The 26,269-nt window shown below is 53.3% G+C and overlaps 1 protein-coding gene across 1 annotated transcript in view; it reads left to right on the forward strand.

Moving 5' to 3' along the window:
- The window catches only part of ERI3 (ERI1 exoribonuclease family member 3), a 143,084-nt gene that overhangs the window by 63,115 nt on the left and 53,700 nt on the right, over positions 1-26,269 (forward strand). The window contains 1 exon segment of the mRNA XM_007507846.3: positions 3,541-3,613. Within this exon segment, the coding sequence (XP_007507908.2) occupies positions 3,541-3,613 (73 nt within the window).

Below are 26,269 nucleotides of genomic sequence, written 5' to 3' on the forward strand. Positions count from 1 at the left end.
TGTCGCATGCCGAAGGGAGAGAAGGGTCTCGGGTTGTTCCTTTAGTTTGAAGTAACAGCCTGCCAGGGATGCGTATTTGGAAATGGCCCAAGAGCACGTGTGCCTCTTCTGTTCCTTGACCCAGACCCCCAACTCCCGCGTAATCCCGTGGAGGGGGCACGGCGGGAGACCGTGCCTCATGTTTGGGGGGGCCTGGGAGGAAGCACGGCGTCCCCATCCCCGCCATCGCTGCGGCTCGTGTTTGGATAGTGCTTGGCCCGCTTTACCCGCTTACGAGGTTTGGTTTTGGCTCTCTCTAGAACACCCCTCCGAGATCGGTAGTGTGGCTGTGACTGGTTTGCAAGCCCCCATCTGCACGGGAGCAAGCTAACACTGTGAGAGAGGGTCAATGGCTTGTTCAGATGGTCCCTGGCTAGTAAGGGTCAGAGGTGGGACTGGAACTCGGCTCTCCTGACTCCAAGGCCACTGCTGCCCCCTTACTTCTCATTTGCATGGAGGGAAGGGGGGGCTGCTCATGGACAAACAGGGTTCTCCCCCTGGTTGGGTTTGTGTGCTGGGCAGGGGCCCCCCCTTAGCCTCAGCTAGAGAGACGGGTCTACCCTGAGGGAAGGCACTCCTGTTCCAGCCCCTCTGGAGCCAGGAGCAGAGGGCCGCTGCCGTCCAAAGGCCCTGCCTAGGGAATGAAGCCAGTTATGTGTGCAAGAAAGTGGTTCCATTTTACGGCCGAGGCATAATTGGCTCTTCCCCATTGGCTGCCAATGACGCCATGCAAGCCCCTCGTAAAGCGAGGGCGGGCGGCCTGCACCTGTGGGCTGGCTGCGTGTATAAAATTTCATTTGACGGCAGCAGTAAGCACGACCAGATGACAACAGGCCCAGCCATGCCAGCCGCCAGCAAATCTGAGCCCCTGTAAACCTGGCTGGAATGGGGGCGGGGCGGGGCCCTCCCGGGGCTTGGGGGTGCCGAGGAGCATTAGGCAAGATGTCGGCAGGCCGGACTTCTCCATCTATTTCCTTGGGGTTCCCTTTGCCCGGCTGCCGTCCCCCCGCCAGGGAGAGAGCCGAGGAGGCTCCTCTGGGGGGCACCCCAGGGCAGAGGGCACCAGCCCTGCCTTCCGGGAGCTGGCCACCGCTCTGCCGAGTGCCCACCTCCCGTGTCTGACTCTTCATTTGTTGGTGCTCCGACGGGCTCCCAAGGCTGGCCCGACCTTTCCTGGCGAGGCCCAGCTGCCCTTTCCAGATGCTCCTGAGCCGCCCTTTAATCACCGCTTCTAGAGTTTTGCCAGAATCGAAGGCCGGCTTACTGACCTGAAGCCTGCGGGTGATGTTCTGGCTGCTTTTGAAAACCCGGAGACACTTTCCTCCAGGCCATCCCGTCTCCCAGGCCCTTGAGATGCTCTGGGGCTCGGGCTCACCGAGGGCAGCCCAGTGCTCTCGGCCTCCCTCCCTGCTCCCCTTGGGTCTGACTTCACTGACCACTAGCCCTGTGTGTTCTGCCGCGCTCCCCTTGGCAGAGGAAGGGGCTGAACCTGGAATTTCCTGGGTAAAGGGATCTCCCGGGGGAGGAGATTCCCTCTGTCATTGCAGGTGGCGACCTCTTAGCAATTTGCCTTGAAGAGTCTCCTGGGACACTCCCTGCCTGAAAGGGGAAATGACTTGTCCAGGGTCACCAGTCCCTAAGCTGGCATCAGACCCAGCCCTCTGTGCCTTAGGCCAGCTCTTGTCCACTATGCCTCTCTCGGCCTTCTGCCTGTGATCTGGTGCCACCATCTCGACCCAGGCGGCAAGCCTGCTGTGCGGTAGGCACTGTGCTGGGGACACGGCCCACGCCTGCCTCGAATTCGTGTCCTCTAGGCCAGTGTGATGCGGAGGATACAGACAGCAAAGTAGGCACTGTGTTCACACGACGGAGGAGAGTGTTGCGGGGTGCCTGGGCTGCGCTGGGCTGGCTCAGGGACCCTGGACGCGTCCCCTCCTTCCTCTGAGCCTCCGGGTCCTGAACCTGAGAATGATAGCAAGGATGGGGTTGAGGAGGAGCCCTCGCTCGTGAGGCTTTTGGGAAGGCAGCGGAGCAGAGGAGACTGCAGATCTTACAGCATCATGGAAGTGGGAGCCGCCATTAAGGAAGACAAGGCGTCTGGGCTGTGGAGAGGAGAGGAAGGGGAAGGGGAAGCCTGCTGGGGGAGATTGTCCCCCTCCAGGGGCCCTAGGGGGCAGCCTCGGAGGGAGAAAGCCCAGCCCCTGGACCGGTGCCCACTCCGGCTCAGGCCAGGGCCTGTGTTAGGCTGAGCCCTGCCTTCAGGGAGCTCCCATGCCCCGGGGGGAGGCAGGCACGCAGCTTTGGCCCAGGAAGGCCAGAGAAAGCATTTCAGGGGCTCCTCAGGAGAACAGCGCCCCGGGGAGGAGGAAGGACCTCGTGCTGGCACAGCTTGGGCAAAGTTACAGAGATGAAGAGTGAAGTGGGGCATAGCCGATACAATGCGGAGAGTGCAGACCTGGCAGAGACTGCCAAGGGCAGCCGGGGGCACGGAGTGCCCAGTGGGGGAAGGAAGAAGCCTGGAGAAAAAGCAGGACCGGAGTGCAGGGAGGCTAGGGTGGAGAGGACAGGACCCAAATGGCCCGGCGAGAAGGCCCGCCCCGGGAAAGGTCAAGTCCCCTGGCCCGAGGCCCCCGGGCCAAATGGCCCGGCAGCCGCGACTGCCAAGCAGGCTGGGGAGGGCCATCTTCAAGCGGTAGTCTAGAGAGGGGAGGCCAGCAGGGGCCTGAGGTTCAAACGAAGCCCTGCAATCATCCCAGATAGATCCATGTCCCTTTGAGGGTCCGCAGTGGTGTGCCCCAGGGGGCTGTGCTTGCCGGATAAAGCCAAAGGCGGCGGGTTTCGTGGATGACCCAGACCTGGGAGGGGCAAGGAGCCACTTGGGGGTCTGTTCTCTGGAAGCATTTCCAATCATGAGAACAGCCCCAGAGTGGAACGGGGCACCCCCGGAGATGTGGTGGGCTCCTATCCCTGGTCAGGGCGGCGATGGCTCGTCAGCTATGATGGAGTGGGCATGCTTTTCTGCTAGGAATATTCTTATACTCGTGTGGGTGCCCTCGACGCTGACCCGTAAAGGAAGCAGGCCTCTGTTTTCATGGGGCCTTGGAGCATGATGGCCAAAGCACTAGTGGATGGGCCCTGAGGGGAGGGATAGAGGATGATGCCACCCTCTCCCCAACCCTTTCTAAGGCAGTGGCTCCCTGCCTTCCTCCCAAATTGACCCCGGGCACTCATGGGCATGACTTTTCTCAGTGAGACTCATCTCAAGTCCTCCCTTTGATCTGTGAGGTCTCAGCACAGGAGCCTCTTCCTCCTTGAAGCCCACCATGACCCCCCCACTCACTCTCCCACCCCTGAGGCAGCTCCCAGAGGGCCCAGGCAGCTTCCCCTTGGTCTTCATACCTTCCTGGCACCTCCTGGAAGGGTTCAGACACAGGACTCTGACAGCCTTTGGCTTCCTTGGAAGAAGGTAGCTCCTGACCTGTTCTCTCTGCTCTCTTGCAGGCTGCCTGGCCAGTGCCACTACCTGGGGTTGCCAGTGGCTGATTACTTCAAGCAGTGGATTAACCTGAAAAAGGTACCCGTCTTCCTTGTGCATGCTTGGGTGTTGCCCCTTGCTGATGGGCATGGGGTCTGTTCCACCAGGCCCTACGGAACGTTTCCCTTGCCCAGGCCTGCTTTCTCCCCTAGCTCTGGTTGGTCCCTTGAGTGCTCTCAGAGGAGGGAGTGGGCAGAGCTGAGCTGCTGGGCCTCCGTAGCCCCCAGGGAGCCAGGCTGGATGGGGCTCCCCAGGAACTCGCAAAGCCAGGTGCACCTTCCCCGACAGGCCTCGGGACGTTGGCAGTTTAAGAGCTGAGCTTCCCTCAGATGGATTTCAGGACTGCCCTTAACACGGACCCAGGCTGTGCAGAGGTTTCTGGGGCTGGCTGCACGGTCTGAGCTGGTGAGGGAGCCAGAGGGAAGAATGATGAGCTCCTCCGACCGTGTGGCCTGGCCACGCGGGCCATGAGGGTGCACGGCCAGAGCCCCAGGCCCTCAGCTTGGGCCCCTCCAGATGGCCTGCACGCAGACTCGACATGGGCAGAAGGGCTCAGGGGTGAGCCTGGGGTGTGGGGCAGAGATTCAGCCCTTTGGGGCCAGGAGAGCCAGGGGTGCAGATAGAGCTCCCCGAGGAGGAGCAGATTCAGCCCTCGGCCAAGGCGAGTCCTGGAGGTGGGCCAGGGCCTAGAGCGAGGGAAGCCGCAGTGGGAGAAAGGCTGAGCCATGAGCAGTCCTGTCGGGACCATACAAGGACCCGAGACTTGAAGGGAGCCTGGGGTCCTAAGACACGGAGGCAGGAGGGAGGGCACAGCTAGTGTAGACAGGAGAGGGCAGATGGAGTGGATGGTGGGGAGCGAGCGCGGAAGGGCAGCTGGAGGCGGATGAGGAAGGATCTTTGATGCTCGGGGCACTGGGGAGCCATGGAGAGCTTCCAGAGTTAGTGTGAATTTGCTCCGGATTGTTTGGGGCGCTGACCGTTTGCTTTGGGAAGGACTTTGGTCTGTGCTCGGGTGGGGGGCTGACGGTGGGACCCTGGCCGGCCGTCTCCATCTGGGCTGTCAGAGTCGATCTGGGGCCTCGACAGATGGGTGGCCCCGGAGGCTCAGCAGGCGCCGAGCCGCGTCAACCGTGAATGATTGCCCTGTAAAGTTCATTCCCCTTTCAGGTGGATGGGCATCAGGGCACCGAGTGCCAGTGGGCGCCTGCCAGAAAGCCAGGATGCTTGGGTGTGGCAGAGACGGTGGTCAGAGCAGCAGCCCCAGCGCCTGGCCGCCGGCCCTTCCTGCCCCCCCAGCCTGGAGGATCTGCCTCTTCTCCCGCAGCAGGTGCCACAGGCAGCTTGGCATGACCCCCGGGGGCAGGAAGGGCACCCACAAGGGCGCGGAATCTGCCCCCTGGGACTCCGGCATCTTCTCTCCCCACCCCGCTTTGCAGAGGAGCCGGCTGCTGGCCCAGATTTCCCAGGAGTCGCGGGAGGAGAGCAGAGAGTGGCAGGGCCCCTGGCAGCCCCTGAGCTCACACATCATGAAGGATGCGCTTGTCTGATCCTTCTTCCCCTGCCCCATGCTGACATTTATAATGTCACTGAGTGAGCAGGAATCCCGGCCCTCTGTGGGGTCTCCCTGAGGAGCCCCCCACCCCACCTCACCTTGGGCCAATCCACAGTGGAGACTGGGATGCCAGGTCGCCCAATGCCCTGCCACGAGTATCCCCCACGAGGGGCTGGAGATCTGTGGGGTCCACTGTCTTGTGGAAGGGGCCCCAGGCTGGGGAGTCAGGAGTCTTGGGTTCCAATCCTGCCCTAGCCACCATCCTCGCTGCCCGATCTTGAGAATGAGAGACAGGTGGCTCATGCCTTCTGTCCCATTGAGGTTTGCTCAGCCCTCTTCCGAGAGGGTGCTATTATTGTGCCGGTTTTGCAGGTAAGGAAACTGAGGCTGAGAGAGGGGCGGAAACGGTCTTATCCACGGCCTGACGCAGAATTCAAACTCAGGGCTCCCTGAGGCTGAGGCTGATGCTCTGCCCATGGTGCCACCTGGTGGCCCAAAGTGGGAGCAGCTGGTTTTGCAACAGAGTGCGTGTGTTAAAACCCCCAGGCTCCTTACCTGGCGCCCCCTCCAGGTCAGAAGACCTCCTCTAGGCGTGCCCCCCCTGCTCCATCCTTCAGGGATGCTGCAGAGCCCTGAGAAAAGGGGAGCCCAGCCAGGAGGGGAAGCCCAGGATCAGGTCTTGGTCGTAGGGCCCCGGTAGGCACTTTGCCCTGCTGCCTTGTCTTACACTGGACACCTAACAAGATGGGATGATTTGCTCAAGGACACAGGAGCCAAAGTGGCATAGGTGAGATTTGAACCCAGGTCTTCTGATTAAATCCAGAGCCCCGGCCAACGTTCACAAGGTACCAGGTCTTTATTTCCCTCTCCTTGGCCTAAACGTTTTAAAAGTTGGCAACTTTTGGAGATTCCTGGGCCCTCTGAGCCTGGCCGGGCGCTCCCTCTGGAACTGGGCCCTCTGTGCGGCCCACCCCCAGTGCGGATGGCCAGCTCGGGGCGGCAGGTCCTTCCGTGCACCTGCTGCAGGCCTGGCATTATCCCTGGTGCCCCCGACCCCCTGCCCAGGGGCCCCGGCAGACACAAGCAGCTCCTTTGGGCAGGGCTATTCCATGAGGCTCGGGCATGGGAGGCGCTTGCCAAGGTCCAGTGGGCAGCCAGACAGCCTGGAGGTCCAGGGCTCCGAGTCGGGACTTGGCTGTTCTCTCCCTGCCGGCCCAGGCCCAGGCCAGAGGCATTGTCTTGTCTGAGCAGGCCCGGCCACGAGCCTTCTCGGTTCTTCTCCTTTAAATATGTCGTCGTCGAACAGCTGTCTGAACTCTGCAATCTCTTTCACTCCTTCCCTCGCCTTGTTAACATGTGTTGCCTTTGGGGTAATCAGGGAAAAAATATTATGTCCTTTTACAATTACCGGGTTTTGGAATATTAAAATGTCTCGCTGCATCGGCAGTGTTATTTTGATTGGTATTCTAACCTTTGACTAGCCCATAAAGCGAGCCGCTCTTGGAGCCAATATTGCAGGGCTGAAATTTAATTCCGAAATGATTCCAGATAATAGGGAGACAGATAATATATGCATGAAGGATATTATGTTTGGACTGAATGCAGCAGGGCCAGGGCTGGGGAGCTGAATAATAGCCCAGAGTGAGTTATAATCTGTGGGACAGAAGGAAGAGGAGCCCCTGGATCCCAGGCAGGGGCCAGACCCCAAGAGGAGGGTGTAGCGGCGAGTACTCAAGGTGATGCCCGCCTTGCCCTGCCTGCTCCATCAGAGCACTCGCCGCATACCCTAACACCTGGCCTGGGACTTCTGAGGCAAGGCTGGGCCATCCAAGCCGAGCCTGGGGGAAAGCGAAGGATTCTCCCAGGCAGGGGTGAGGAGGGAAGGCATGCAAGGTATAGGGAATGGCCTGGGCAAGGGCCCAGAGGCAGGAGATGGGAGGCCTCATTTGGGGAACATCAAGTTTGGCCGAAACACTGAGTGCCTGAAGGAGAATCCGTACCAAATAATTCTGGAAAGGTCAACTGAAGCCAGATCAAGCTGAGCAATTACATTTTATCCTAGAGGCCAGGAAGGTTTTTAGTGGCGTGGTAATAGTCTAGGCAGAAGGAGTTGGTAACCTGTTGGAGCCACCATTTTAAAAGGGCATCAGTGATGTAGAGAGCTTCCAGAGGGGGCTGTTTGGGCTGGAGAAGAGCAAGGCTGAGATGTGGCAGAGGTGAGCCTGGTTCTGCTTGGCCCAGAGGCCAGGAGCACCGCAATGCTGCTAGGATCTCTTGAGCCTGGGGCAGGGAAGAGTGCCCAGAAGGGAAGGAGCGGCCCGGCACTGGAGAACCAGTGCTTGTTGGGACTATCGGAGGACCCTCAGTGCGCCCAAGGGCCCTTCCAAGGCCTAGGCAACAGGAGCCCGAGGGCAGGAAGTGCCCAGGACGGAGAAGGCACACTGCCTTGTTCCCTCTGGCGGCAGAGACTTGTCACTGCTCCAGCCCACCCTCCCTGAGCTTCCAGGAATCCTCTGTGGAGGCCAGGAGGCCCGAGGCATAAACCTTCACCCCCTCAGGGACCAGGAAGAACCGATTCCAACAAGAGAACTTTCCTTGCCCTTTCCCATTCTGGATGGTCCTTCCCTGGACAGCCCCAAGGGGCGTCTTCCCTCCTGGGCCTCTGGACACAGGCTGGATCATCCTAAAGGGCTTTGCTCGCATTTAAAGGAACATGTATCAAGTAAAACAGACTCCAGGGAGCAGAACCATCACCAAAAGTGGGGGTCTGAGTGCAAGGGAGCGCCAGGGTGGCCAGTTCCCAAAGGCCCTGGGGTGTTCTCCGGGGACCAGCAGACACCCCAGAGTGACGCCAGTCTGGTTTTGGTGCACAGGCGGCGTGGCAGACATCCCAGCCTCTCAGGCCACAAGAGGCCTCTGCGTCCACAGGGTTCAGCCACAGCAGCTTAGAATGCTTGGCTGAGTGAAATAAGATGGAATTTAATAGAAATAAACGCATGTAAAGTCTTACACTTGGGTTCAAAAAATCAATTCTATACGTATTGATGAAAGCTGTAGCTCACGTTTATATAGCATTGTGAGGTTCACAAAGCCCTTTCTGTACATTAAACAAGCCTGTGAGGTAGGTGCTGTTATTAATGACTTACTCTCCCAGGTGGAATTTGAACACAGCTCCTCCTGAGTCCCAGTTCAGCATTTGAGATCCTGTGCGCAGTGTAAGATGAGGGACACGGGAGGAGAATCAGAAAGATCTGGGGGTGGCAGGGGAGACCAGGCTGGATCTCAGAAAGCTGAAGTGATCTCAGACGATGTATCTGAGGCCAGATTTGGGGAGCGGGGCTACCCAGCCATCCTGAGCCATTGCCCACCCCAATCTGGCCTATTACTTTGAGTTCTGTGGGCCGTGTTTTAGGGAGGACATTCATAAGCAGGGGAATGTCTCAAAGGGGGTGGCCAGGACGGGAAAAGGCTTCAGAATCGTGCAGCGAGAGGATCAGCTGAGGGCATTCGGAGTATTTATTCTGGACAAGCAAAGGCTTAGTAGTGGCAGAGAAGTGTCTTCACTTCTATTCCTGTCCTTGATGCCCTCCGACTTCTGAGCGCGCCATTCATCCAGAGTCCCCCCTTCAGGTAAGAAGGATCCCTTCATTTCCCAGCCCCGTGGCCTTTTCTCGGGCCTCCTTCTCCACCTTCTCTGTAGCCTTTCCCTGGATGCCCTCTGACTTTTTGTGACACCCTTCTCATCTGGTCCTCCTCCTACCTCTCTGACCACCTCCTTTCCATCTCTTTTTCTGGATCTTCATCCAGACTGAGAGTTGGTCTACAAAGAGCTTCCCAGCAATGAGAACTGTCTCAGAGCGGCAGGGCCTGGGGAGGTAGTGAGCTCTCCCTCACTGAAGGTCTTCAGGTAGAAGCTGGATGTCCCCTCATTGAGGGTACTGTAGGAGGAGTTCTTAGTCACTTAAATTCGGGCTAATGGCCTCTGCATCCCCTTTCAGGATTCTGTGAAGAGGTTCATACACCAATTTATAGGCAAACTAAACTGGGGACCAGTTCTTCTGTTGACCATTTCTGTTTGCCTTGGACCACCCAAAAAAATAAAAAGCCCTTTGTGTGGTCCTTCTCTTGTCTCCCCAGCCTTGGCTCCTTCTGCACTTTAGCCCTCCTGACCTTCTGCAAGATCATGCTTTGCTGTTGCATTCATTCTTCTGCCTCTTCCTGAGTCCATTTCCTGGATGTGATGAGTTCGTGGGCTTCACTTGGGGTCTCTTTGTGTGCCTCCTCGTCAGAAGGGCTCCTCTGTGGCCTCAGAATTTCATCCTTAGGATATGCCATTCAGCCTGTTTTGACTGACAAGTCATCCTTCTTACGTTTCCTTGGAGTCCTTTGAAATTTGCTCTCCACGAATCTAGTGTAAGGTCAGATTGTCCCCAGCATTCTTTTCTTTATCATAAATTCTGACATGGAGGGGAGCCACCCTTCCCCCTGAAGATCCCCATAGTCTCCACCCCAGAACCATTTGGGGGAGGGTGTTGGATACGTACCCTGCGCTAAATGCTGAGGATACAAAGGCAAAAATGCAATTCCTGACCTCAAGAGGTTTGCAGTTCCAGAAGAGAACATCCCAGGATGTGTAACCTAGTGTTTAGTGCCTAGAAGGTGCTTAATAAATGCTTGGTGGTGGAAGAGGTGAAATCACTATTAAAGCAAGTCAAGTAATTGTTAGCTAGGCTACTTTGGGCTCTATCGGATGTCCCTCAATAAACATTTATTAGGCACCTACTTTATGCCAGGCACTGTGCTACATACTGGAGATACAAAAAGAGGCAAAATATTGTCCCTGCCCTTCAAGGAGCTCACGGTCCAGTGAGGGAGATAACATGCAAACAAGTATGTACAAACAAGGTTATGAACAGGCTAAATGGAAAATGATGGAAGGGAATGGAATTAAGATGCCTAGATAATTGAATTTCCCTTCTCTCTGTCTGTCTGTCTGTCTGTCTGTCTGTCTGTCTTGCTCTTGCAGACACACATAACTATTGTATCATACTAGACTTGTGATCTGTTTCAAACTCTTCATCTGCTTCCTTTTCTGCTAGGCAGTCTGTTACAGACCCCACTAACAAGATTGCTTGTCACCCAAAGTTCTACCATTCTTTCCCCCCTCTGCTTCCTGAATTTCTTTATATTAGTGGATCTTCTTAATAGACTGTACTTCTCTGCCGTTCTTCCTCACCAGGGCTTAGGAACAGCTATGGTTCCAAATTTGCCTCCTATATATTAGAATCCATAGTTCACCCTGCACATTGTCAAAATAGACTTCTATATGTCTGGCGAACACTTCCAGCTCATTAGATGATGTGTGCAGCCATTTTGTTCTGTTCTTTCCAGTCCAAAAAATGAATGATTAAAATAACAATTTAAGTGCCAATCACTGCTTAAGTGTTGGGATTATAAAAACAAGCATAGACTTCTCCCACCCTCAAGGAGCATGCACTCTAATGGCAGAGACAATACACATAGAGTAGTGGATGGTGAATGGAACCAACCATAGGGGAATAGAATTGAGCAGCTCTGCCTTCCTTCCGTAGTAGTTATCATTTTATCCACCCTGAACACCAGCTCTCTACTACCCCTACCCCAATTAGAGTAAATGTAGAAGACTCAGAGTCAATGATTCAGAAATACACATAGGTGCCAATAAGTCCTAACTTATTTTAAGAGGAGTGAAGTGCCTTGAATCATTGGATAAAGATATGCTAAGAAGAAATAATTTGTGATTGACTAAAACAATCAGACTTCTGCACAACACAGCAAGCCAGTTTGGAATCATGAATTGAGTGGTGATGGTTGAATCCAGTGATAAAGGGCTCCTAAGAAGAAGTTACCTTTTGTGAGAAAAAATCACATTTCTATGTTCCTTTCATTAACCAGCTGATGACATTGTGAACTCCAAAAGATCACAAGATTTGAGATTTGAAGTGAGTAGTATCCCATAGAGCCAGTAGGATCTAGACCTAAGAAACACACTAAGACAAACTAGACATGTCAAAGAAAGGCAGCTTCAGGGTTTTACAAATTCATTGACCCTCAGAGTTCAGGGAAGAGCTCCACCTAAAGGGAACAACAATGCAGCCTTCATGGCAGGTGAAAATTGTTTCAAGTAACCAGAATTTTTGAGTTTTCACTTGGACCATTATATATTCTTTAGAACTCAATCCCCACCATGGTTTGAGGATTGTTTCTATATCAACTGGCTTTGTTATACCTACTTAATGAATATCTTTTCTAAAATCTCATTAATTTTCGACTGATAATCAATAGAGAACATACCAGTGGGGGCTCAGGATCAACAGAAATAGAAATTTCATCCCTTTAGAGGACCCCTAGAACCCTGTAGAGAAGAGAAGTCTAGTTGTCCTCTAGGGACCCAACCCACTGATTCAAATGAGAGTTAGGGAGGAGGGGGATACATACTTATTTATATTAGAGCTATTCATATACACATTACTGCTTCCCCCACACTATATCCCAAGCTCCTTAAGAGGAGGAATTATATTCTCACATCCCTGCACTCAGATGTTTTACCCTAGCGTGGAGGTGATCTTGGGTACAAGATCAACATGGTACAAACCCATCAGGTTCTGTCGTACAAGAACAGCTGTACCAATAGCCTGTGAATGTCATCTGAATGCCAGTCTAAGGTAGGAGAGGCTGATGAAACCATCACTGATGAAGTCTTTTGTGTATGCTACAGACACGCACCAAGTAATTTGAGAAAGGAATGAGGCCTAATTGCTGGGTGGATAGGGAAAAACCTTGGTTAGGAGCTAGCACCTATCATAGGTGCTAAGGAAGCACCAAGGGAGCTTGGGAATTCCCTTCTCTGCACTTCCTTTTTTCCTCTTCAGAGTAATTCCATTTTATGGGCTATAACAGAGCACCTTAGAGCAGTCATGGTGGTAGTGAAGGAAAGGACTGGGCTTAGGGTCAGAATGGAGAGTAGAAGGATAGACTGGAGAAGACGGTAGGGGCTGCCCAAACACCCACCCATCATTTTTTAGATCATGCGTGGATGGTAATTGAGCTGTTGAGACTCAATTAGGTATAAGGTGGCATTGTGCTTGCATGTGGTCTGTGGTCACTCAAAAGCGTTTGGCCCCACCGTGCACAAGGACTAGCCAGGGAGGAGAGGAATGCCTCTTTTCCAAGCTGGATGGGCAGTCCGGAATTGGACAGGAGGAAGAGAGTGGGCTGGGTCGCATTTGGGATATTGAACAGCATTCTCAAGGAGGCTGCAGCAGCCTCATAGATGTCCTCTGAGAAGCACATGGGCCAGTGAGGGAGCCAGAGGGAAGAATGATGACACGGGGTTTCCGTGCAGTGTTAGGAGATGGAGAAGAAGGCTCTCAGGGACTGGGGGGAGACAGCCCATTGTTGGGACAGCTCCCCAGTTCCTGGGCCTGGTCCTCTGGAAGTGCTGGATGACTCTTCATTGGGCAGGACCAAGTGCAGTGAGGTAGACTTAGTTTCTTTGGTGTCTCTGACCTTAAGAAGAGGCAGGGATGAGTCCTTGTCTATTCTGCTGGTAAATATAAAGTCCTATGCTTAGGTGTGGGGATGGTGGCGCTCTGGCAGGCAGGGATACTACCTCCACCCTCAAGGGAGACCTGCTGGCTTGCTTCTGTGGTGGGTGCAGCTGAGGCCTGGAATGTTTAACACTGCCAGGTGCAGGAGCGCTGACTAGCTAGACTGATCCTGGAGAAGAGGTGGCCCCAGGGCCGGGACACAAGATCAGCCTAGAACGTGCCTGCACGTATTCACCCTGCCGAGGATACTAGAGAGTCCAAGTTTGTTCCACTATTTTCTAGGCCCTGGGCTAAACCGTGGGGTTAGGAAAAGGGACAAAGGCAGGCCTTGTCCTCTAGGAGCTCAGCGCTAGGCAGGATTAAGAGGAAATAATTCCGAGAGAGAAGGCCGCTGAGACTGGGGGGCCACGCCATCATATTTTTGGCTTATTCAGAATTTACGGCCCCTTCCTCCAAGCTTGAGGTCTTCATCTGTTTGGCCACTTAGCTCTGGAGGGTATCCTGGGTTATCTGCCACAGACCTCATTTTATAGACAGCTTTAAGAGATGAAGCTTAGGGTCACCCAGGTGGAGTATGGCATGCCATCTTCTCACCCGGTCACATACCCTGAGTGTTTGCTTCCTTTTCACGTCATCTCCTTTTCAAATGTGACACACGTCCTCTCTAGGTCTTTTCCAAGCTCCTGATCAGGGTCATGGCCAAGAGTGGAGCCCTAGACATTCAGGGTCGTCCCGTTCCCTGGCACTGTCCCCGTCCCTCAGAGCGCCCTCCCTCCCAGGCTCTCCAGGCGCCCAAAGAGAAGCTGTTGGGCCCTTTCAGTGCCACTCGTGCCAGATCCAAGAGTGCCGGGGGCAACCCAAGGCCAAGAACAGATCTACCAGAAGCTGTGGCAGCCCGTGGTCTAGGCATGCTGGCCTCCTTCCTGCTGTGGGTATGGGGAGGGGGGCAGGGTTCGTCTGGATTTTTCTACTTTGCCTTCCCCTCTGCTGCTAGCCAGGGCCTTAACTCTGATGAGGGAATGGGCAGGGCTGGACCTCCCTGCACCTCTAGAAGATGATGGTGATTGTGAGCCCATTCTCCCCTGATCCTCGAACCCTCTGCAGCCTGAAAAGGGAGGAAGTAGAAAAGAAAGAGGCTCTCCCCAACAGGTGGCTTCCATCTTCCCCCCTGGCCATACAGAGGCCAGTAAGGGAGGCTGAAGACCTCGCTGCTTCCGTTCCAGGTCTTTGGGCAGGTCCCTTCCCCTCGCTGCAGGGTCCACAGCTATGGAATCAGGGCTCGCTTGGATAAGTACCATTACCGATAAGAGAACCGGACCTTAGCGTGTAAGCTGACCCGCTGTGCACCAGAGCTGACCGATGCCTGGCTCAGGCCAATCCCTCCCTTTCCTTTGACCACCCAGGCCAGATGATCATGGTCCTAAGTACCTCAAGGGCAGTCAAGGCAAATTGACAAGCATTCAAGTGCCTTCTGTGTGCTCAGCGTTGACCTAAACTCTTGGAATAAAAAGAATGACAAAACACAGTCCCTGCCAGTCTGGGGGGGGGGGGCAACATGCAAACTCTACACAGGACAACATGGGGTGTGGGGAGTGAAATTCGGGGGGGTTGTACCCCAAAATCACTTTGATGAGCAGACAGGAGACTTGGTGCTGGCAGAATTCATGTGGCTTTATTCAGAGGTGGGGGGTGCATAGAGTGAGGAACACTGCCTGGTCTAGACAGCATCCTCAGAAGGGGCAGGGCTACGGGTGAGAGAATACTGGACCGGGCATAGCCAGTATTCCTGGCAAGGGGCGAGGGTGGGGAGAATGGCAGGGGCAAAGTCAGAGGAGAGTGTGAGGGAGAATACTGAGAATCACGCATCAATTTCATCCCACCCAGGGTCATCCCACAGGGCAGGCACGGAGTTCAAGGGGACGGGAAGGATGGGACCATAGAAGGCAGGACGGAGCCGAGGCTCTAGGGAAGCCAGGAGGCGGAGATGAGAGGGAAAGCTATCTAGGCCTGCGGTGCAGCCGGTGCCAAAGCCAGGCAGGAGATGGAGGGGCACCCCAGGGACGGCCGGGAGGCCAGTGTCCCTGGGACCCAGAGGAAGTCGGGAGAAAGAAGCTTGGCTGTTCCCATTGAGGGCATCTCCATCCTCCCTAGCCCCCAGGCCGCTATGTTGGTGTGTCATCTTTGATTCCTCACTCTCGCCTCCCATTAGCCAAGTCCTGCTATTTCTGCCTTTGAGACCTCTCACATATCCCATCCCCCAGGGCAGGCCCCCAGTGCCTCACCCTGAATCCCATACCTAATGGCTGCCCAGAGTGTCTAGAGGGCCAGAGTCAGGAAAACCCATGTTCAGCTCTAGCTGCAGACACTAGCTGTGTGACCCTGGGCAAGTCACTTCCCCTCTGCCTTAGTTTCCTGGTTTAAAATAGGGATAATAGCATCTCCGTTTCTGGGTGGTTGCAAGGACCCAGTAAGATGATATTTGTAAAGTATTTAGCGCCATGCCTGACACATAGTAGGTGCTTAATGAATGTTTCCTTCCTTCCTGGAGAACCTCCTGAACTCCCTGCCCTGTCTGTAGGGGCAGCTGGGAGGGGGGTGTTGGCTTCATGCTGACTTGGGCGGGAGGGAGGGGTGCTGCCCAGGGAAAGCTGGCATCAGGCTTCATTAGTGTGGGGGGAGCCTGGAGGTGGGGGCCTTAGGAAGGCTTAACCTTTGCCCCCTTCAGACATTAATTGGAAGAAATTAGTTGGAGACAGGGCTGCCTCTCACTACTGCTGTTCATTAGTTGGCTGATCGGGCTCCAGAGTTTCTATTCCTCACATTTCTGTGTCTGACAGGCCTGGTCCCTGGAGAGGCACCCAGACAGGGGACGGATGGACCAGGCACATGTCAGCCCCTCTGCCAGGTGGCGGAGCTTTGCTGCCTGTCCTTGGCCAGGACCCTGGTGCTCACGCAGGCTGCCCTGCCAGCCTGGCCAGGTATTGGGCCTGGCACTGAGTGCTGTCACCTGGGGCGGCACTGACCAGGGCGAGGCTGGCTCCTTCTCATCTCTGAGGTGTTCAAACAGGTGTGTGATATGACAGAGATAAGAAGGGGTGATTGTTCTTTATTCCAAAACTGAGTGTATTCTCTCTAAAAAAGAAAAAGACAGTCTGACAATTTGTCACCCATTATTTAGGCTTTGTAATGAATCCGAATTTATAGGGTAGGGGGCAGCTGGGTGGCTCAGTGGATAGAGAGTCAGGCCTGTATTCAAATCTGGCCTCAGACACTAACCAGCTGTATGACCCTGGACAAGTCACCTAACCCCCTTGCGCAGCCCTTACCTCTCTTCTGCCTTGGAACCAATACACAGGATTGATTTTAACAATCTACAGGTTGCTTAGATTCCGGGGGGGTGTGGTATGGTGTCCAGTCCAAGCTTTTCCTCCTCTACAACAGGCGGCCACCCAGTCCCTGCCTAAAGTCCTCCGGAGCATGTTGGCTTGGCAGGAGATTAGGGGAGAGAGTCTGAACACCCTTCTGGGGCCTGGGCCTGGGTACCCCTGAGTGGAGGGCTGACAAGGCCCCCTTCCGGGGGCGTCTCTCACTGGATCCCATAAGCAGCTGTTGGATGGGGGCTACTGTGGAGCCTGGCACAGGTCCCCTGGGGGCTGGTGTTTGCTTTGCCTAATGACTGCAGGCGGGTACCAGCTCCAGGGCAGGTGGGGAAGGAGGGGGCCTGGGGTGACTTTGTTATGCAATGTGCATATTATGCCCTCATTGTAGTGTAATTACGCCAGCTGCCGATGGGGAGTGTCATAAAAGGATATAAAATGCCCATTATCTGTCTAAAGAATTCCTCCTGTGTATAGTGAGGGCTTGTATTTTATTTTATTTTTATAGCTCTAAGGAAAAGAGAGAAGCCTGGCCTCTGAGAGCCCTGCGGGAGGCATAGGGCTGGGCACAGTCTTGCAGAGACCAGCACGGCCCTTTGAAGGGTCACACTGGGCACAGGTAAAGGGCCTTGGCCATCCCTGAGCCTCGGGGCATGCGCTGGGAAACACAAGGCTCCAGATGCTGGCCTCCCCCGCCCCAACTCCCCGGAGGCCTTGGCACCAAGCCCTTAGAGAAGGTTCCAGCTCCTGCCTCCTGTCAAATTCGGTTCAGTCATTTGTTGGGGGCCTGCTGATTGCCAGAGCCTTTGGGTGCCACTCTAGGACTGCAGAGTCAGAAATGAAATCACCCCTCCCCTCGAGGGGCTTCTCCCAGCCTCCTCTTCCTGTTCTCTGTCGCCAGGGCAGCTGTAGGCCCCCAGCAGGGGCTGGGTGGGCTCTCTGTTCTTGTCATCGCTGCCCCAGGCCCCAGGAGAAATGTGTTCATCTGGTGTGATTGCTGAGTGTTTCAGGGGCACGTTCAGTCATTGATTAATCAATGCCAGGGCTGCCCCCCCCCCCAGGCCCAATCTGTATCTATTAGGCCAGTGGCCTCACAGTGACCGACCGCTTCAGCTTTGTCTCTCCTTCAGCTCCCACCCAAACCACGGACCCATGGTGGCAGGATCCTGGGATGGGAAGAAGACTGGAGAGGAGAGAATGCTAGAGCACTGGCCGAGGTGGCTGGCCCTCTCCTGTTCCTGCAAAGGGGACCTTGGGTCCCCTCCAAGCCTGAGGCCGTAGGACCCTTGGCCCAGCCTTAGTTTGGAGGAGAAGCTTAGTACCCTAGCTTTATGGGTCTCTTCTGGGTTGGGGATCCTTCTGCTCAGTGTACACAGCTGGGTGCCAAAGTGACCCTCCCCCTGCCTAGGGGCCGCAGGGAGATGAGGCAGGGGAGAATCAGGGTTGTCTGTGCATCACCTCATGTAACCCCAGAAAGGGTCTGTGCCTCCGGGGAGGGAGCCAGGCTGTTGGGGGGAATTCGTGCAGCTGCAGTTGCAGTTCATTGTAGGAAGAGGACCCTGGCTGGGAGCTCAGAGGTCCAGCCGAGCATGGATGCTGCCATGTGTGCCCCGTGCCTAAGGTCTGCCAATGACTGGACAGGAGGTAGGACCAGGTCCCAGCACTGTTTAGAGGCCAAGTAAAAAGGAGGATCCTTGGGATCCCCAGAGTAGCAGAGGAAGAGGAGGTGTCTTTGGGGGCCCGACCTGCTTCCTTAAGGGGCATGCCTGGAATTCTGGAGGCAGAGAAGGCAGTCTCTGTGGTCTTCTGTGGACCCCAGAATAATTGGCTCTCATCTGCCAACAAGGCCAAGCGATCCAGGTTTTAAATGGATGCTGCAGAGTCTCAAGCGTGGCTATCAGTGAAGGTGCCGGGACCCTGAGGTGGCATTCCAGACCTGGGAGCCTTTAAGAAAAAGAATTTCCCAAACCAAGCACATTTTAGAGGTTAGCAAAACCAATATTTCTCCATCCTCTGCACTTATTCACCCTAATAGTTTGGGCCCCTAATTGGAAACGGGCTTTATTAGGCTCATTAGGAGCTTCGAATGACGGCAGGAAGAAATGTGGAGATGCATCAGGCTGGTGGGTACTAAATCTGTAGCCTTAATTGGCCTGCTCCCTAATCAGGTGGGTCTGGAAGGGTTGCTTGGCTTGGCTCAAAGCTGCCCAGACCTGGAGGGTCAGTCCAGCTAGCCAGACCTCCTGTCCTCCCCACATGTCCTAACCCCTGGGCTAGGTGTGGGACTCCTTGAAGTGGCCTTCACACTCTCCAGCCCAGCTGGCAGCAGGTCCCCAGGATGTGGGGGCAGTGAGGAGGGGAGCCCCTTCCCAGAGCCTCATTGCCTATGCACACGCCGTCCGGGCCTGGCGGCATGATTACCTCGCTGCGGAATCCGTCCCTGCCGGGGCTGCTGATAGCAATCATTGATTAAGAGGGTAATTGTCCTGAAAATTCAGATTGATCAAAAGGCAGAAATGATAACTTGTGTAACTGTGTTTAAAGCCACGTCCTGTCAATAGAGGAGCCAGAGATGGATCATGCAGAAAAAGGAGGGCGGAGGGGCTCTGGGCCCACAGCAATTCTTCTTGGGGGTCCGTATCAGGATGTTTCTTGTCAGTAACCTGGGCTATTGGAGATTCAATCACTTTTATCTTCCCCTCTCTCTCTCAATCCAAATGCCTTTTCATATTAGAAAATTAGAATCCGCTCTGCTCATGCAAGATTTATTAGCTCTGCTGAGCGATGGCACCCAAGACTAAATGATGGGGCTTTTCAGGGGCTTTTTACACGTTATGACCAAACTCGCAACTTCTCGGCATTGTCACAGGGAATGCAGGGCCTGAGGGAGCTGCCTCCCTCCCCTCACTCAGGGCAGCTGGGAAATAAATGTCCTCTGGGTCGAGTTCTCAGATTGGCTAGAGAAATTGGCTCAGTCCCACCTTCCAGCCCATTTCTATGGGCATTTGGGGGTTCAGGATGCCTTCTTCTGGCATCTGACCATCAGACATAGGATCTCTGGCCACTCCCTGAGGGTCAGTGGGTCAGGAGTCTAGCTGGCCTGCTCAGCCAGCCAACAGGCATTCATTAAGTGCTCCTCCCCCCCGCCCCCAGCAACAAGAGCTCTCCCTGATCTAAAAGGGCTATGTTAGGAAGGAATGGGTTCTTAGGGGTATTCAAGAGTCTGGAATGTTGTGGAGGAGCCACCTTTTGAGTATCTGTTGGCCACAGTGAAGTCTGTTCTGAGCCCCAAGTTGTGATTCTGTACCCTGATTGCTATATTCCAGTATTTGAAGAGTTGCCATGTGGAAGAGAGTTCCCAAGGGAAGAAGGGTGGCAGCTGCTAAAAGGTAGCATAAGCTGAATAGGAGGGAAAATTTCCCATCCAGGAGAGCCTTGGGGGACATCCCCAGTCAAGGGGTTTGACCTGAATGATGATCTACCATAGGACATTGGGAAGGAACAGTCAGATTGGCAGAAGGAGAGTCGGGAGAGAGCTGGGTCATGAAGGGAGCACTCAGAGAGGGTGGTCCCCAGTGTTGGTGTAGCAGAAAGGCTGCATCCTTTGTGAGGAGGATGAGAACTGAGAAGAGATCACTGGGAACTTTGGAGAAAGCAATTGCAGTGGTGTGATGGGGTGGAGGCCAGGCTACCCAATATAAAGGAGAGAGTAAGATGAGTCATATTGGGAAAGAAAATTAAAGAGGAAAAAAAGGATGGGGGAGAGTCAAGGCACCCAATCTAAGCTGCTTTTTCAAGAAGTCTCTCTTTGAAAGGGAGGAAAGCTAAGATTTGTAAGGCTGGGGACATGTGAGCATGTTTGTAGGTGATGGAGAGGGAGCCAGTAGTCAGGGACAGATTGAAGATTAGAGTTTCCAGGGGCAACCAACTGGAAGAGAGACAGGATCAAGGCTATCAGCAGAAGGGTTGACCTTGTTGAGGACGTGGGCATGTCTTCATCAGAGATTGTAGTAAAGAGGGAAATTGGGGCTGACAAGGGCTAAGAGGCAGTGAAGGTAGTGCAGTAGATAGTGCCTTGGACCTGGAGTTGGGAAGTTGGAAAGACCTAGATCAAACTCTGCCTCAAACCCTTACTGGGTGACCCTGAGAAAGACCCTTAACCGCTCCCTGCCTCAGTTTCCTCCTCTAATAAAACAGGGCCCTTTCTGGCTCTAGACCTGTGGCCTTGTGGTGTTAAGATGGAGAAAAGGGAGCTTGAAAGAGGGATTGCCTCCTCCTTTTTTTCTCATCGACTTCCTAAAACGTGGTGCACAGAACTGAACACAAACCTCCAGTTGTGGACTAACCAAGGCATAATAGGTAGGCTGTTGGCCCTGGGGGTTAGGAAGACCTGTTCTTAAATCCCACCTCTGATACTTAATAGTTGTGGGACACTGGGCAAGTCATTTAGCCTCTGCAAAATAGGTAGGTTGGACGATGCCTTAGCCCCAAGTCTGAACCTATGGCAGAGACAGAGGCTAAAAAGGCTAGGCATTTGGGGTTGACTGACTTGCCCAGGGTTACACAGCTGGAAGTATCTGAGGCCACATTTGAACCCAGTACCTCCTGTCTCCAGGTGTGGCTCAATCCACTGAGCCACCTACCTGCCCCTAGAGGCCTCTGTGTGCTGTGACATGTACATAGAAATCCCCTTTTTGGGTGTTTAAGTTCAAAATAAAACATGAAAAATTTTAAAATAAATTTAATTTTTAAAAAACAACAACATGAAATGGCAACCCAAAGTCCATGTGTACTCTCTCTGGAGGCCAATACTTAAAACGCTGAAACATGGAACATTTACCAGAACCGTGAGTCGGCATTTCTTCACCTCAAAGCCTGTGTGTCCTGTCCAGCCAGGCCCAGCCTTTTGTTCATCATCCCTTCCTCCTCTTTTTCTTCTTCAAGAAGGGTTTAATTGGGGGACAGCTGGGGGGCTCAGTGGATTGAGAGCCAGGTCCAGAGAGAGGAGGTCCTAGGTTCAAATGTGGTCTCAGACACTTCCTAGCTGTATGGCCCTGGGTGCAAGTCACCTGATCCCCATGGCCTAACCCTTACCACCCTTCTTCCTTGGGACCAATATGCAGTATTGATTCTAAGATGGAAGGTAAGGATTTTTTAAAAAAAGTATTAATTGCAGAAATTCCCACTTGCTGGGAATAGAAACACCGAAGAAAAACAACTGCTTGAATACATGGGTCAAGGGGATATGGCTGGGGATGTGACTCTAAAGGAACATCCTCGTGCGAATATCAACAACATGGAGATAGGTTCTGATCAAGGACACATGTAATACGCAGTGGAATTGCGCATCAGCTACGGGAAGAGTGGGGAGAGGGGAGGGAGGGAAATAATATGATTCTTGTTACCAAGGGAAAATGTTATAATTGACTAAATCAATTTAAACTTAAAAAAAGAAATTCTCACTAAGCTAACTGAAGGACCCAAAAGCACCCTACCTTTCATAGTCAGAGTATTGCCTCCAAGGATCAAAATGGCCATCTCAGTATCACTCTATGGTCACTTAGGCTCAGGAGGGGAAAAAGGACCCCAAAACAAAGGGGAATTCAGGGATACAAGGCCTTGGTCTGGCTTGTCTATGCCGTACAACTGAGAGGTGTCCCAAGAAGACCCAGAGACTTGCACAGATCATATTCTTTAAGATCTACCAGGTGGACATTTCTTCCTGCACAGTGACTAATCGCCTGACCCCTACCCAGAGGACCTGTAAAGAGATTGCTTTGGCATTCCGGATTGGGGGGTGTCTGCACATGCTCCATGGGATGGCCTTACTCCTGCTCCAGCCTCCCCTGCTGCCTAGACTGTCATCCTAGGCTGCTTCCCCCATCTTCTATGTGTAAGAATGATTTAACTGAAGTCTAAGATTCTCCAATGGTCCATATGAAAAGGCCTTTTAAATGTGGCTCGGTGTTCTGGCCTGCCAGTGTCTTTTCAGTCTTGACTGTCATCCAGTCTGGTAGCTGTTGTCGGCTGAGACTTGATAGGAATGTATCTAATGCCTTTTTCCAGGTCCTTGAAAAGAATGTTTCACAGCATGAGGCTAAGCGTTGGAAGACTCCAGTTGCCCTTTTTCATGGTGTGAAAAAGAGATGGGGATTCCAGGGGACCACAGTCTCAAGATGAGGCAACTGGGATGTGGCAGCCACAAAGACTAACAAGCCCTTGGGCTTCACTAAGGGCCTGGGAATAAGGAGGAGGCTGGTCTCCCGTTCCCATCTGGAGCATTGTGCCTAGAAGGCTTCTAGGAAGGAGGGCCTTTCACCTTGGACGTCCACGTGTGACCCTGGGGAAGTCACTCGATGTCTCTGAGCCTGTTTCTGACTTGTGAAATGCAGGAGGTTGGACTAGATGGACTGGTACCTTCTGGGACTTGGTCTTTGATCCTAGGGGAGCCCTTCTAGGTTCTGCTCTAATCAAATTGTGTCCAAAATATGATGGTTAGTTCTAGGCACCAAGATTTGGCAAAGATGCTAATAAACTGGAGAGAGTCCCGAGGAGGGCAGCCAGAGTGGAAAGGCCTTTGTTCCTTGTCTGAAGGAATTGAGTGTGAGGAGGTTAGCCTAGAGATGGGAAGGGGGTGATGACATATTATTGGTCTTCAGAGATTTGAAGGGGGCCGACTCATGGAAGAGGGATCAGACTTGTTCTGCTTGTCTCCAGGGGTCAGGACCAACGTGTTGCAGGGAAGCAGATTCACACTTAATGTCAGGGAAAACTTTGTAACAATAAAAATCTTCCCTAGTGAGAAGGGCCGCCTCAAGAGATGGTGAGCTCCCCATCCTTGGCTGTCTTCAAGCAGAGGCTCTTTGTTGTCCTGGAATTCCTTTTGGGTCTGGGATGGAGAAGGTCTAGCTCTGTGGTGTCATGAGGGCAGATTAAGCCTCTCTCGAGGCTTTCCTGGTATCTAGACATGCTCGGGGTTACACTGAGGTGAGAGAAGAAAAAGGCCTATCCCAGTTGTGGACCTCAACAGCTCCCAGACAGCAGCCCAGACAGAGGGCAGCGGAGTCCAGGGACAAGGTTGGGGCTTTCTGGAGAGGAGTCTTCAGCTGGACCTCCGAGTGACTCTGTAAATATAGATGCGCCAGCTCTGCAGTTAGACTGCGACGGCCTGGAAGGCAGGCCAGGGCCCAGCTCTGAACCTGACCAAGTTACTGAGCTGCCCACAAAGCCGATTTCTGTGGTAGGTTCTCAGCTCAGAGGCCTCTGCCTTCTGCCATCTCTGGTCCGTGAGCCACCCGACCTTCTACGTGAAGAAGGCTGGGGTCTGGGGCCTTGGCTCTTCCCAGTGCCCCCCTCTGTGAGGAAGTGCACACTGACCTGGGAGGGAAGACAAACAGCTCATTTGCAGTTTTGTGGGAAGGCAAACCCACTGTAAACCGACTGTTCTTTTATGCAGGGTAGAGCAGGAAGAGGGGGACAGTGGCTCATATAGGAGGGTCTAGGCAGGGTGTCCTGAGCTGAGGCCCTGGTGGGCCTGGAACCTCCCTCTCCCTCCCCAGCTAGGGACACAGGAAGGCAGGGACATGGACCGGCTATAGGAGGCAATCATGGGCCCAGCTGTGGGCCCTTCATGGTGAAGGAATATTAGGCCTCTGGCCTGGAACTCCTGACATTTACTCCCTTGTAACCGCCTTGGGAATTGTTTCTAAATGGGGGTGTTGTTTGAACCCTCAGATTCTAAGTGATCTAGTCAGTCAGCGAGCACTGAAGTTCCTACTGTGTGCCAGGCACTGGGTCGAGTGATGGGGTTACAAAGAAACCCTCCCAATTAAAAAGACTAAAACAGCAGTCTCTGCCCCCCAAGAGCCCCCAGTCTAATAGGGAGACCACATACAAGCAGTTCTTTACAGCAGACTCTATACAGAGTAAATTAGAGATAGCCAACAGAGAAGGCACCAGCATTAAGGGGGTGGGGACAGAGAAAGGGGATTTAGCTGGGACTTGAAGTCTTGGGAGCTGAGAGACCTAGATGAGGGAGGAGAACTTTCCAGGCAAGGGCACGAGTGAGGAGATGGGAGTATCTCGTTTGAGGGACAGCCAGGGGGCAGGTAAGGGGCATACGGGGTTAGAAAATTAGAAAGGATGGAAGAGAACAGGTTATAAAGGACTTTAAAGATAGTTTTCTATTTGATCCTGGAAGACATAGGGAGCCACTGAAGCTTTTTGAGCAGAGGAGAGACATGGCCAGAAATACTCTCTAAGAACATCAATTTGACAACTGAGTGGAGAAGAGACTGGAGTGGGGAGAGACTCGAGGCAGACAGATCCCCCCCCCCCCCAGCAGCTATCACCATAGTCTATGAGGCAAGGAGGGCCTGCGCTAGAGGGGTAACAGTGTCAGGAGAGAAGGGGGTGTTTGCGAGAAATGTGACAAGTTAATCCATGGGATTTGGCAACAGATTGGATGTTGTGGGAGGAGGTTTGGGTGTGATTCGCATCACACCAGATGCAGAATGGGGGAGGGGGTACCAATCATTTGTCCATATCACTGCCAGACTAGCTCTGTTTCGGTCTCCTTCCCTTCCTCCCCTGTCTTGGCTCACCTGGGACAGTGGGGGGGGGGGCTGTTAGGATAGCATCTGGTTTGGGGTCTGACTGGTCACCCTCCCCCGGTGGCCATACCATATCTTGTCCTCTGCCTCTGTTTCCCCTGGGCTTAGGAATCATGAAGGGCTAAGCAGGATCCTGTGGGTGATGAGCCAGATCAGGTCTGGTGCTCTGCCCTCCCTGGTCTGCAGGAAGCAACAATAGCCTGTCTAGCACCCCCAACAAGTGGCCTCCCAAGACAGCCCGTTTTACCTTTGAACACCTCTGGTTAGTAGGAAGTTTTCTTTTGAACCAAGGAGTCTGGTCAAGCCTGGACTTTGGGGTTATTTTGGCAGCTGTGTAGGCAGTGGATTGAGATAGAGACCAATTTGGAGGCTATTGTAGCAGTCCAGGTAAGGAATCTTTAGATTTAAAGCCAGAAGGGCCTATAGAGGTCATCCAACCTCTTAACTTCACAGATGAGGAAACTGAGACCCACAAAGATGCCTATTGACTTACTGACCACAGAAATGACACAGGTGTGTTATAAAAGTAGAATTGAAACCCAGGTCCTTTGACTCCAAAGTCTATGCCCTTTCCATTTTACTACATTTCCCCTCCAGGGATCAGGAGGGTGGCTAGATGGGGAGAGAGAAGGGGATGGGTTTTGTTATAAAGATACAAGCAACTGAATAGATTGGGGGGGGAGGGCAAGTGAGGAGTCACAGTGTGAGATTTCAAACCGAAGAGACCAGGAGGATGGTCACATTTTTTACAGAAATAGGGGAGCCTAGGAAGAAGGACAGCTTTGGGGAAGAAATAATAAGGCCTGTTTTTAACAGATTTGAGGTGCCCATTAGACATCTGAGTGGAGCTGCTCAGCAGGTGGTGAGAGGTACAAGACTAGAGTTCAAGAGAGATAGGGATTGGTAGATGTATAACTCAATGTCACAAGCATAGAGATATCCAATCACTATGAGAAGCAGCAAAGCACAGAGCCTTGAAGAATATCCATCATGAAAGGGCAAGATCTGGATGAAGAACCAGCAAAGGAGACTTGAAAGAAGTCAGAGAAGCAGGAGGAGATCAGAAGAAAGTGTATCACACAATCTTAAGTAGTTAGAAAGTGGACAAGTGAAGGAGGAAGTCTGCAGTATCTGAGGCTGCAGAAGCTGTGCGCCATGCATGGGATAGACTGTCTTTCCAGAGAGCCATCATTCCTTCTTAGGTCACCAGCTCCCCCTTACTGGTCAGAGCTAGGTACAGAAGAACTAAAAATGAGGCCTGCTCTGCTTTCAGCAGAAAGAGGAAGCCCCAGCAGATGTCTGGGAAGGCAGATGGCCTTCCTTTGCCTTATGGTATCATGTCTCTGGGAGGCCTCCCTTCCTCCCTCTGGCCAGATGGTCTGTAGTTACTCACACTAACCACATTGACTTTCTCTCAAATGCACTCCATCCTGGCTCGCCATTTCTACTTCCCTGAATTTATCACATCTTGATAAATAATACAGTCCCACTGCTGGGCAGATGTACCATCCTGTTGTCAGATTCTGGCTGAAATACTTTGATGCCTTAAGCCCCCTGATTCCCAC

This window comes from Monodelphis domestica, chromosome 2 (assembly GCF_027887165.1).
Source record: "Monodelphis domestica isolate mMonDom1 chromosome 2, mMonDom1.pri, whole genome shotgun sequence".
NCBI lineage: Eukaryota > Metazoa > Chordata > Mammalia > Didelphimorphia > Didelphidae > Monodelphis > Monodelphis domestica.